Genomic DNA, 12,962 nt, shown 5'->3' with positions numbered 1-12,962 from the left:
GAACAGCAAGTCCGTCTGGCTGGCATTGTTGGCCTTCTGCCACTGATACACATCCATGTCCTCTACAAGGCTAGATTTTCAAGAAAGGAGGAAAAGCCTTGGCAGGCAACTTGGGTATATTTCCAGCCTCATAAAATAAACATTTACCAAGGATCAGTGTAGGGACGAAGCATTCTTTTGCCAAAATTCACCATTGCTAAGCAACTGACCTACAAGGGATCCGTGAGAAGGTAAAAATAAATGAATGCCTGCCCCTCAGTTAGATTTTCAGGGAAGTTACCCACTTGAAAGCTACCTCCTCTTCGTTCTATAAGAAGTTTAGAACATCTCAGTTTGAGGTCTCTGAGCATTCTATGCTGCCAGGTTCCGGGGCCACTAAGACTGATAGCCTTATGCCTTATGAGTAATGTTTTTGGTTTTCTGTGTATGTTCTCTCTCTACTGAAGGATCCCCAAAATCACTTATTTAAATATTTTTAGATGGAACTAATTTCAGACTTCCAAGATTATTTTTAGCTTCTATAGTCCCAGTTGAATATTACAGTGGGCACATCCCATCCCATCAGCCCCTCATGGGTGTAACATTAATTTTCAGTGCTTGATTGAGATGCTGCCCAATTTCCTCATTCTGTAATTACTAGGAACTTGGAAAAATTTTTGCCGAGTGTGCAAATCCCTGAATACCGTCTGGATTATGGGGCTTTCCTTACTATTGCCCCATTCCATTCAATTATTATTTAACTGGCCTTCTTTTATAGGTTCCGATGACCTAGTGAATGAAGCATTTGACTTTGCAAAGAATTTGTGTTCCTTGCAGCTGACTGAGGAGGAGATTGCTTTGTTCTCATCTGCTGTTCTGATATCTCCAGGTAAGGAGGTCTGAGGTCTTGTCTTAGAATTTTTTTTTTTTTTTTTTTTTGTCTTTAACATGAATTATATCTACCCAAGCCTATGTACTCAGGAGAAATTTAAATTTCCTTAAGCAAGCTTGTGATATTTTTGGACACTTCAAAAGAAAGTAGCCCTAAATTAATTAAAATGAGCCATTTTACCCCACAAGCAAGAGAAGGGTGTGTGGTAAGGCTCACTCCAGATTTAGATAAGCGAAAGCATTTCTTAACAGATTAATGAGGGCGGATGGTGGCCTGAGTTACAGCTAAGTTCTATTTCGATTGTAAGAATAAAGGAGGTTGAAAACAAATGTCCATCAAGGTGAGACTTAGTAGAAATATATTTAAATGAAAGATCCAGCATGAGGACAAAAGGAAATAAAATGTACAACCTTCTCTTTAAACACCTCCCTTGTTGGCTCTTCCACCAAGATGGCCAATATGAGGGGCTTTGAAAAGCCCCAATATGAGGACAGCAGGGGAAAAATGATTCCCACTAAAGACCGGGAAAGGGGGAATCTCCGATGTGGACGCGGACATTCCCGTAGAGGGATGTGTCATCACTTCTCTCTGTGACCTTAAATACTTGAACCCCCCCCTCCGAGCTTTAGTCTCCTCATCTATAAAATAATAATTGTGGACTTCATTATACTAAGATCGTGGGGCGCCTGGGTGGTTCAGTCAGTTACGTGTCTGACTCTTGATTTCAGTTCAGGTCATGATGTCAGGGTCATGAGATCGAGCCCTGTGTCAGGCTCACACTCCACTTGCTCAGACTCTGCTTATGATTCTCTCCCTCTCCCGCTGCCCCTTCCCTACCCAGCATGCTCTGTCTCTCTTAAATAAATAAATAAATAAATAAATAAATCAATCAATCAATCAATCAATCTTAGGGAAAAAAAATGAAGATCATGTCTAGCTCTAAAATGCAATAACATACCAAAATTTTCAAAGAAGATAAGGTGTAATGTTTATAGCTCCATTAGAACTCTAGCAATTGAAATGCTGTAAATATATGGCAGCTTGAGAATGTCTAGAATCCTAGTAAGTACATGGCTCCTTCTTCAACCAGAATGAACTCAGAGTCACTCAGCTGTCTGCTCAGTTCGATTTTGGGTGAAAGGATGCCAGTGTCATTTACAGTTCTCTGCTAATAATTTTCATGGCCACGAGACTCATTCTTTCTGTAAAATTCATCCTAGGGACTAGAGCTCTTCTTATTCCCTTACATAGTTTTCAGTGGGACTGGAAGAAATTAATCTTACCCATGATTGCACATACTGACATGTCATTCCAGCTGTATCTACCAATAACAGCAGTCTCTACACTTTTTATCTGATCTTATCAGGGAGAGAGAGTGAGCAGAGGGAGAGAGAGAATCCTAAGCAGGCTCCATGCTGGGCACTGAGCCTGGAGTGGGACTTGATCTCAAGACTCTGAGATCATGACCTGAGCTGAAATCAAGAGTCCTACACTTAACCAACTGAGCCATCCAGGTGCCTCTTAGCCTCCACGTTTTTTTATCAGTGAGGCTTTATCTATTTATCGTTAAATTTTATGAAGACTTTTCAATTTGCCTCTCTTTTTTATTTAACCATGCTATCAAAAATAGAAATTATCACTTGGCATGTTATTACTAACAGTTTCTTCTGTGGCTCTGTCTACAATCAAGTTTTTCCTTTAGGCCTTTTTTTGTTTTGTTTTTTGTTTTGTTTTAAACCCTCCAAAGTTTCTCAGGCCTGGAAGCACAAAGATAAATGGGAGAAGTGACAAGAACTAGTTATTTCTGATAGCAACCACATGCCAGATAACTTTCCTCCTACCATTTTCTCATCGCATTTGACAGTTTTCTTGGAATATAGTTAAATCGAAGACTCGTTCTAAGCCTGTGGGTCTAGGATGAGGGAGGAGATTGCACCCCGCTTCCCACTTGCTCAAAGGAAGTTTTGCAAAATACACTGTGTTTATTAGGGATGTCTGTGGTAAGTGAGTACATTCCTAGGAGCGAATACGTAAGACGTGGCATAACTCACCTAAACTGTCTATGAAGATAACTGCCCAGACCTAAGGTAAGCCTGTTGTTTATGGATCAGAAATCAGCTGAACTCTGAGCCTATAGCCATCAAGTTCTGCAGAGTTTGGAAGCATGACGTTTGGCTTTGTCTTCCTAGCAAAGAATCTTCCAGGCCAACTCAGGGGCTTCTGCAGCTCCAGATACCTGTTTGCCATCTTGGCCTAGTGCCATATTCAGAAAAGAGGAAAGACCGATGTCCAGCCTCTGCAGGCTCTGTTCATGCCGGACCCCACCCTTGAACCCCCAGATCTTGTCACAAAAGCCATGGTCTGTTCAGCTCCGGATAGTTTAGAGAAGGGAGAGGGAGAGAAACCTAATTTATTCGGATTGACAATTGTCACTGCAGGCTTTTGTGCTCACTTACGTAAGAGTTTTGCTTAACCGGTGGCTAGACTTGTCCTTGCCCTGTCTAGAATTACAGAATTGAGTTTCTCACCTGACCTGAACCGAGTTCAGATGGACCATTTCCAAGTTCTTTTCCATGAGTATTTGTTCAGCATTTGGAGACTCTAGATGTCTCTTCATGGAAGCTCCCACCTGAGGCATGGATGCTGGGCTGCATTTTTGTCACCAGCCATAAAGCTTCTAGGAAGAAAGGAAGGAAGTGGGTGGTGAAGAGAGAGATATAGGAAGGAAAAAAAGAAAATGTAGGATAGGAGAAAGGAAAGGAGGGATTGTCCTACCCACCACTTAAAAATTCCATGTAGAGAGGCGCCTGCGTGGCTCAGTGGGTTAAAGCCTCTGCCTTCGGCTCAGGTCATGATCTTAGGGTCCTGGGATCGAGCCCCGCCTCAGGTTCTCTGCTAGGCAGGGAGCCTGCTTCCCTTCCTCTCTGCCTGCCTCTCTGCCTGCTTGTGATCTCTCTCTCTGTCAAATAAATAAATAAAAATCTTTAAAAAAAAATTCCATGTAGAAAAAGAGCACACAGGATTAAATTTTTGGAATTGATTCATGTTTATGCTTTGCATTATAGCTTAGCTTATAAAAGGGAAGGGGGATCCTGAATACCAAAAATATTCCTGTGTAATAGATTATCTTCTAGAATTCATTTTCTTCACAAGTCATAAACTTAGATTCTTTCAAAGTAGAAGTTAATGTCCAAAAACAGAAGAGAGAGAGAGAGAGAGATGTAAGTTGTCACAGATAATACGAAACATGCTGGTGTTTACTGGAACCATTGGGTTCTTCCCTCCATCCGCCTTTCCTGGGTCAGTGTATCTGGCATTGCTGTCATCAGGGTATTTCTTGTAAAATATCTGTGTTTTATATAAATAACTATATGTCTTCGAAAACAATGAAATGGGTCTGAAACTCAGCACCTATAAATGTGGTGAAAGCTAACATCCCCCCCCCCCCACCACCCACGCTAACCTAATTCTTTTCCTTTGTCAGACCGAGCCTGGCTGATAGAACCAAGGAAGGTCCAGAAGCTTCAGGAAAAAATTTATTTTGCACTTCAGCACGTGATTCAGAAGAATCACCTGGATGATGAGACTTTGGCAAAGGTATGTCCTAGGAGAACAGACCTACTGTCCCTGGGAAAACACAGTGGCTAGTTAGAAAGCAAGGGCATTGCTCAGCAGTATCAGTTTTTGGAATTTACCAAAGATGTATAAAAGTTGAGGTGCTGCTTTAAAAAGGAGATCAGTAAGTTATAACAGATTGAGAGAAGAATGACTTTGTGCAAGAGGATATTGTCATATCTCAACCTCAGGCACAAAAAGACCAGGGAAAGAAACGAAGGGTGTTTTATACGAAGAACAAAAGCTTAAAGCAAGGAATCAAGTCTTCAGAATTGACAGGTGATGAACGAAGAGAATTTGTGGCTCTTCAGAAGTCAGATGTGGGCCAACCTTAAGAGTAGGGAGATTTTTATTTAAAATCAGAAAGAACCGTAAAATAAGAATTGCTGAACAAAGGCGTAAACCATTGTGAGGTAGTGAGCTCCCCGGCATTGGTCATATTCTAGAGGACACTGCTTGATTTTTTGTCAGATGTGTTGTAAATCAGAGTCCTTCCCAGAGTAGAAGATTAGACTGATTAGAATTGAAGGAAAATTTACTGGTAATCTTTTCATACACGATTTATCCAGGGGTTCCTTCAAAATAGTGAGGTATCCCTAGGTCAGAATGTGTGCAACCTGCCATCAGTGTCTGTTCATCTTACTTAAGAATTGTGATCTTTAAGAAGAGTTCTGAGAAGAGATGTTTACCAGAGTAAAATGCTCATAAGGGGAAGAAGTAATTTCCTAATGATTGAAACTAAGCATTATTTAGGATCTTAAAGTATCTTGGATTTCTTAAGAACTGGAATTTTTTAGAGGGCAAGCAACTGGCAAATGAAGCATATTCTCAGTTGAAGACAAGAGGAATCCTAGTCTATGTTTATAATCATCAAAACCTTCCCACTGCTTTCAAAGTTCCTTATTTTTTTAAAAGGGGAAAATTCTGTCAGAGGTATTACCACATACTACTTTGCAAATACAGAAACTCCTATCTATAAACATCTATGAATTACATATGCTGTTTCATGATGGTAACATTTTGTTAGGATGAAGGCCTCACTAGGAGGGACATTTTTACACTATAGAGGGATAGTTGTCTAGTAGAAATTGGTACTTTTGGTATGGCCCAGGAAAACCACTTGCTCTCTGTACCTTGGCTTTCTCCCAGTCAAGACAAAACTTCTGCATGCTTCCAGATGCACTGGGCAGAAGAGATGGTTTTGGAAACATACACCTGTCTCTATAATTGCTCTGCAGAATATACGATAAATACTTCTGGTCAGTTAATGGAGGGGGAATGTTTTCTGCATTTTGGATCTCCCAAAGACCTTGTCCCCATATATGCCATCCTAAAATTGAGGTCCTGATATGAGGATAATGAGGATTATCTTTTTTTTTGGCATCTGTATGGTTGTTTTGAGGTTCAAATGAGATCCACAGTACAAAAATTCTCCTGCTTACATCATTTTCTACCTCCTGGTGTCCTGAGGGTGGCCATCAGAAGTATTTGGGGTAGAAAGGAAGCAAGAGAAAGTGTTAAAAGAGGATTGTTTCTTGTATAGAACTCTCTGGAACCAGATGATGAGCATTGCTACCATAGGTTGCAGGTGGATGTAGGTTTCTTGTGTGGACCCCTGCTTGTAAGCCAGCATTTCCTAGGATGCTCTGTGAAGTAAAGGGGAGGGACCATGAAAGAGAATGAGCTCTGGACTCTTCAATCCCAGCCCTGAGCTGCGTGGCTTTCGATGAGTCACTCTATTTGTCTTAGATTCCTAAACTGTCAAGTGCTGGAGATGGGGGGGTGGGAATGGGCAAGTATCTCGAGTTCCCGACCACTTGAACACAGAAGGACAATGGTGCCATGGACATACAGGCACTCTCTCTCACGAAGCCCTTCCCCCCGAAAGGAATCATTTCATTTGTATCCAGCAAACACTCTTCTGTCCCACCACAGACTCTCATCTTTTCAGAAATGCTCCTTCTGCCCCCATAGTCACGGAGCTCGTCTGCCTTTAGGATGCCTCTCAAACAGTGGCAGCCATTCTTAATACTTGTAATTTATAGACCCCTCGGGGAATCTGGCAGACATCCTGAAACCTCCCTCAAGAAGAATGGGCACACACCCGACTGTGGCATTCAAGTCCAGGGGCACAGGTAAATCCACAGTCAGGGGGTCGGATCTGCCTTCTGGGTAACGCGCAGGGACTATTTATAGTGCGACCAATTTGACCCTGAACAAGTGGAACGGACATCAGGTGAGAGGGTTGGGGCTTAGACATAGTCACAGGACTTGATCCCGAAAGAACAGGCTCCAACACACTTCCGTCATGCCCACTTCCTGAAATTGAAGTCCAAACCTTGTACTTTTAACCAAATTTGGATGTGCAGAAGGTGTGAAGATTAGGAATTCTGTATCCGTTAACTGGAAGATTTCAAACCCAATATATGAACCCATTTATTTTTTAAAGCCTTATTAAAGATTCTGGTTTCCTTTCCTCATAGCATCGTGATAATACATAGCATATTTGTAATAATCATCAGAACCACTTCCTAGCTGAGTGACTGTGGAAAAGTGACTTACCCTCTCTGTGCTTAGGTTTCCTCATTTGTAAAGTGTGACTGAAGACAATGTCCAGGTTCTGTGATTATTTTGAAGATGAAATGGTATTTGGTATCAGCAAGCGGCGCACTCTGTAAGGGGTCTAGTATGTGAGTGCTGCTCTTGTGGACAGAAGTGCATTTCGGCAGGGAAGTTTTGATCCAAAGGTGGTATATTTGAGTCAATCACTAATGGATGAGAACTGTTTCAAAAAAAGGAAGTTGGAGGGCTCAGGAGATGGAGTGTGGCCTTGCAAGTGATGGAGGAAATGTTAAGAGGTAAGGAAGTATAAGGTATATTTGAGCTACGAATAACAGGGTGGGTGTATATTTGAACCGCCACGACCGGTGACAGTCTGGTTCTCTGGAGTATGGACTTCGTTTATCGCCAGTCCCAAGAATCTGTCCTTCCTATTGCTCTGGCCAGAGGACAGAGGGCAAAGGAGAAAAAGGAGTCAGTCTAGCTCGGGCCGGGGAGGGGCAGCGTACTCACGACTGAGGGCAAAGCTTGGATCTAGACATCTTGCTCATATCCCAGGCCTTCCTTCAGTGCGAGCTCTGAGCCAGGGCCATGGCTGGAGGCCTGTCTGATAAAGTCTTCTCCAGCCTGTCCCCTCTTGTCGCAGCTCCTAGATAATCAGAGTCATGAAATCTTAGTAGCTAGTCTATTTATTTGTTCCTAGCCCTCCTGCACATACATGCGACCCTCCTGAGTTCTTGCCCAAATCTTTACTGAGAAGTTTAAAAAGTAGCAAACTCCGTACTGACCCATACCCGACAGGAAGGCCTGGAGGACTTGTGGTGGGAGTCGGGCCACCAGCTGCTCGCTCTGCCATACGTAGAGACTAGAGCGAGTGCTGGTACTTATTTTACTACAACCACCACACTTCAGGGAGTTACCGTGCCTTTAATCCATTTCTCCAAACTGTTCAATTGCTTGTGCCTGGCCGTGCACTACAGATGGGCCACACCACCCTTCCAGATATTTGTGAACACACAGTTCTGTGCTAGTGGAAATTCAAATTCTTCTAAATATGGAGGAGTCTAGGGATTATGCCGAAGCTCAGAATCTCTCTCACGCTTCTCTTTCCTCCTATTCCTGGATGGCCAGAGGGTTATTACTTGTCCCCTATAGCTCTCTCTCTTCAAGTCACTTTTTTAAAAATTTTCTATTGAAATTCAATTTATTAACATATACTGTATTATTAGTTTCCGAGGTAGAGTTTAGTGATTCGTCAGTTGCATAGAACACTCGGTGCTCATTACTTCTAGTGCGTTTCCGCAGCCACTTCCCCTCCAGCAACCGTGTTTGTTCCCTTTCTTATGGTTTGTCTCCCTGTTTTCAGCTTATTTTATTTTTTCTTCCCTTCTCCTATGATCCTCTGTTTTGTTTCTTAAATTCCACATGTGAGTGAAATCATATGGTATCTGTCTTTCTCTGACTTATTTTGCTTAGCAGAATACCCTCTAGCTCCCTCCACATCATTGTAAATGGCAAGATTTCATTCTTTTTTTTTTTTTTTTAAGAATCTGTTTATCTATTTGACAGAGAGAAATCACAAGTGGGCAGAGAGGCAGGGAGAGAGGGGAGGGAAGCAGGCTCCCCACTGAGCAGAGAGCCCAATGCGGGGCTCGATCCCAGGACCCTGAGATCATGACCTGAGCTGAAGGCAGAGGCTTTAACCCACTGAGCCACCCAGGTGCCCCAGATTTCATTCTTTTTGATGGTTGAGTAATATTCCTCTCTGTGTGTATATTTTTATACACATCTTTATCCATTCATCTGTCGATGGACAACTGGGCTCTTTCCATATTTTGACTATTGTGGACATTGCTGTTATAAACATTGAGGTGTATGTGTCCCTTTGAATCACTATGTTTGTGTCCTTTGGGTACAGCTGCTGGGTCATAGGGTAGTTCTATCTTTAACTTTTTGAGGCACCTCCCTACTGTTTTCCAGAGGGGCTGCACCAGCTTGCACTCCCACCATCAGTGTAGGAGGGCTCCCCTTTCTCTGCATCCTTGCCAACACCTGCTGTTTCCTGACTTGTTAATTTTAGCCAGGCGGCCAGTCACTCTAACTAAGCCTTTGCTGCCTGTGAAGATGTCCCACCGTGTCCCTTCATCCATAAGTATTACTCTAAAGTTGTACCATGTTAATGAAAACACGGAACTCAAGTCAGCTGTGAAAAGAGACTGTCCTAGACAAGAAAAATGGCTGCACCGTGTGGCGACAAATCTGTTTCTTTGAGGTTCATCTCCTCCTTAGCTCTGGAAGGTTCCAGCCTTCCCCAGGGAAACTGATGGGTTGAGCTGGGAGAAGTACAAGCCAACTGATACACTAACTTCTTCATTCCTAAGTCCGTTTCTAGCGTAACAGTAGCAAAACTGTCTCATCGACATAAGGAAGTTTCTTCTGTTATTAACAGAACCAAGCTACTAAATAGAGGCTTACAAAATGGAAGGCTTAAACGGCCCTATTGCACATGCTAATAAATTGAAATTTTACTGGAAAGAAACCAGCCTGGTCACTGTGACATTAATGGTGCTCTTTTGATACAGATTTAAAAGAAAAAAAAAAAAAAAAAAAAAACTCACCATGTTGATTTTCTGATGGAGCCTGGAGAGCAGATACTGACCAAGGGATCCATGGAAACGGCACAAGGTCATCTCCATTGATCTTCATTGCTTTCTCAATGAGGTCGAAATAGGCTATGTCCCGATTAGCAATGGAATGTTTAGTCTAAAGCCCGCTTTCTTGCAAGACCCTGGGTGTTATACTAGGATTCTCAGTAGGTGGCCTATGGGGCTGTGGAGTCCGTTTCATCTCGAAGAGCAGCTGTCCCGTGAGCGCTCCAGGAGCCCCTGACCAGGTGCTGAGCCTCCCCTTTCCTCCACTTGGCTAGGAATTGGTTTCCTACTTCAAACTTGCTATGCTTTTCAAAAGCAGAACACATGCTGAAGAGTTCTTAAAGGGTAAGTAGATAGACTGCTCTGAGAATGTTCACAGAGTTAACATAGCCACTGCCCCGATGAAGCTGGGCCCCTGGAGCCCCACTCCGGCTTCTCGGGCTTCCTCATAATGGTGTTTATGCTTTAAAGTCATCCAAGGAGAGGCAGAACTATAGAAAACAATTCAGCAGGTCCCCCACTTTTTTAAGTTCCAAGTCCATACCCAAGAAGCATAGCTTTGTCCCGGGGCCATTTCCCACTTCAGCTCAGGTTTCTGGCAGAGCATAAGCTCTGTGCCAGATGCGAGGGGGAGACGGTGGTCCCATATGGACTGAGCCAGTTTCCTTGCAGAGTTACTGTGAAAGACGAGATTATTTTGGTTCATTTTAGCTGCTTCAAGTCTGCTGGCATACGCTGCATGTCCACCACCCAGAAATTCCAAGGGTTCTCCATCAGACTAACGGTCTGTAAGTAAGAAGAGAAGTCTTGGGGTGCCTGGGTGGTTCAGTCAGTTAAGCATCTGCCTTCGGCTCAGGTCATGATCCCAGAGTACTGGGATGGAGCCCCACATCAGGCTCCCTGCTCAGTGGGAAGTCTGCTTCTCCCTCTCTCTCCCTGGCTTATTTTCTCTCTCTCTCTCTCTAATAAATTTAAAAAGAGAGAGAGAGACCTTGATGTCACTCCTCATGCCTCAAGTCAGAAGTCGATGTCATCATTAGAACTCTTTGGTAACAAGTAAAAGGAACCAATTCACACTAGCATAAGCAAAAAGAAAAAAGAATGGAGAGAGATCTCCTGGAACCTAAGGATGAAAATGCAGCCACCATTCAGGAAGGCACTAGAACAAGGAATCAAGACACCTTCCTAATTCTCCATCTCACGTTTCTCTCTCTTAAGGCATCTCCTTAATTCTTCTCCCTCCCTGAATACCAGCCAACCGTGCTTCCCCGGTCCCTGTGGTGAAATTCGGCTAGCATGTAGCTTCTCCAACTACATTCTTCAAGTGCAGTTTCTACTAGATTTAAAAAGTAACCTGCCGGCTCTCAGTCCAGTCTCGGCTTCCAGCCCCGGCTGAATCCATGTGCACTCCCCCTGTACCCAGTGGTTCAGCGTGGATGCCAAGGATGGGGTCAGGGGTCGGGGGCTCACAAGCAGACAGATATCTCAAGTTCATTCAGTATTACAATTCCAACCTAAGTGTCCGAGTTTAGCCAGACAAACCCCTGAAAAAGAAAAGTGAACAGGCATGCAAACTAGGTGTATTTGGCCTCACTTGATGTGCTGGGCTTTTATCAGTGCTTCTGAAGTTTCCTCCACTTCGGTCAAACCGTTGCTGGCTTCCTGCTTCAGGCTAGAGGGCATCTGGATGGCCTGGAAGCCTCTGTGAACGAGATCACTCGTCTTACCCTCTGCGTGTTCCATTTTTCCACATCAAACGTACTCGTTACAGAATTGTGGATTTTCTCATAAAACCACCTTCTGGAAAGAAGCGTTGGATTATTAGCTCTTCTCCAACAGCTGCTTTTTCTTCTCGTAGACCCCTGTAGGTATAAGCTAAAGCTTCCTTCTTATAAGAAATGCTTGTCATAAGAGAGACATGAATGTGAAAATGCCTTTTTCTGGACCCTCTGTCTACTGCTAGGGGGATTATTTAAACATGAAGAAATTTCATGATGGTTTGAAATCGACTACCCCCTCCATCTCCAAGTGCTTCTGGATCACTTCCCCAGCTGTTTAAAAAGTTGTTGAGCCATTAACTGCCGCTGAGGCTGCTCTGAGCTCCCTTTGAAATGGGGGCCCCCCAGCTGCAGTACATAATATTAACGAGCAGTAAGTGACTGCCTGCCGCTGCCTCCACCAGGCCCTTCTGGGCTCTGACTAGCGCTGCCGCTGCCTCTGCAACCCCTCCTGGCCCTTCGTGCCTCCCAGCAGATGGATGCCCATCAGCATTTCTGTTCCCACTGCCTGCGTGGCTCTAAATCAGCCTCCAAGTGCACACGGTTAGGGAAGCTTCTTGCCTGCCTTGGTGCCCTTTGCTCGCGCGGCCCCAGTGTTCTTCACCAAAAGCAGTTCTCAGCATCTGATCCATTGCACGGATGAGCAGCAGGGACAGGATCCAAATCCCATAAAAGAGGGAAGAAGTAGGTCCTGAATCAGATGTTCCTTAAACCCCAGTTTGCAATGGGAAAGAAGCAAGGGTCCATATTCACTCTCTCTAAACCAAACACGTAATTAAGTATTCCCAAGGCAAATAAGCAACTATAGAAGGGTTGTCCTCTTACGCATTTAATGATAAGTAAATGCATGAGAGGACATTTCTTCCCCTTCCCAAAAGGAGCAAAAAAAAAAAAAAAAAAAAAAAAGCTTTAAGAATTGTAGTGTGTATAAGATTCTACTTTATAAATCACAGTTTCCTAAATGAGCAGGTTACTTTAATTGCTATAAGAAAATGAAAATATGATTTTGTTTTTTCATTTCAACAAAAGGAAGTGGCTGATTTCCGCAACATTAACACATGACCCAGTTTCCAGTGCTTGGTTAAGAGTTAAGTTGGGGTCTTGCCCCCTGGGTGGTTGGGTTGGACAAGCGTGGCCTTGACTCTTCGTCTCTTTGAAGGAAGCATTATATGGGAATGGAAGCATAACACCTAACACCCGTATCGCCACCATGTGTCAGGCACTGCTCTTGACAGCTTGTGTCAACGCAGTCAATTAACCCTCACACAACCCTCCGAGGGAGGGGCCATCGGTCGAATAACGAAGCTGAGAAGTTAAGTGACTTGCCCAAGATCACACAGCTATAAATAGCAGGTGCGGAATTCAGACCCAGGCAGTAGAGATTTAAAACCCATAGGTTTAGTTTTGTTGTTGTTGTTGTTTCACAAATCACTAGGCGGATCCTATCTATGGTGCATTTGTGTCCCCTAGGGAACTAGGAATTCTGTT

At 43.6% G+C, this 12,962-nt stretch overlaps 1 protein-coding gene across 1 annotated transcript in view; it reads left to right on the top strand.

Annotated features, from left to right (window-relative positions):
• Positions 1-12,962, top strand: part of RORB (RAR related orphan receptor B) — a 185,750-nt gene that overhangs the window by 169,722 nt on the left and 3,066 nt on the right. Inside the window, exons 8-9 of the mRNA XM_059412318.1 lie at positions 758-868; positions 4,356-4,468. Coding sequence (XP_059268301.1) covers positions 758-868; positions 4,356-4,468 — 224 coding nt within the window. The remainder of the gene's footprint in view (positions 1-757; positions 869-4,355; positions 4,469-12,962) is intronic.

Source organism: Mustela nigripes, chromosome 9, assembly GCF_022355385.1.
Source record: "Mustela nigripes isolate SB6536 chromosome 9, MUSNIG.SB6536, whole genome shotgun sequence".
NCBI lineage: Eukaryota > Metazoa > Chordata > Mammalia > Carnivora > Mustelidae > Mustela > Mustela nigripes.
The sequence above is the reverse complement of the archived record's forward strand: the minus strand, read 5'-3'. Positions and strand labels throughout refer to the sequence as shown.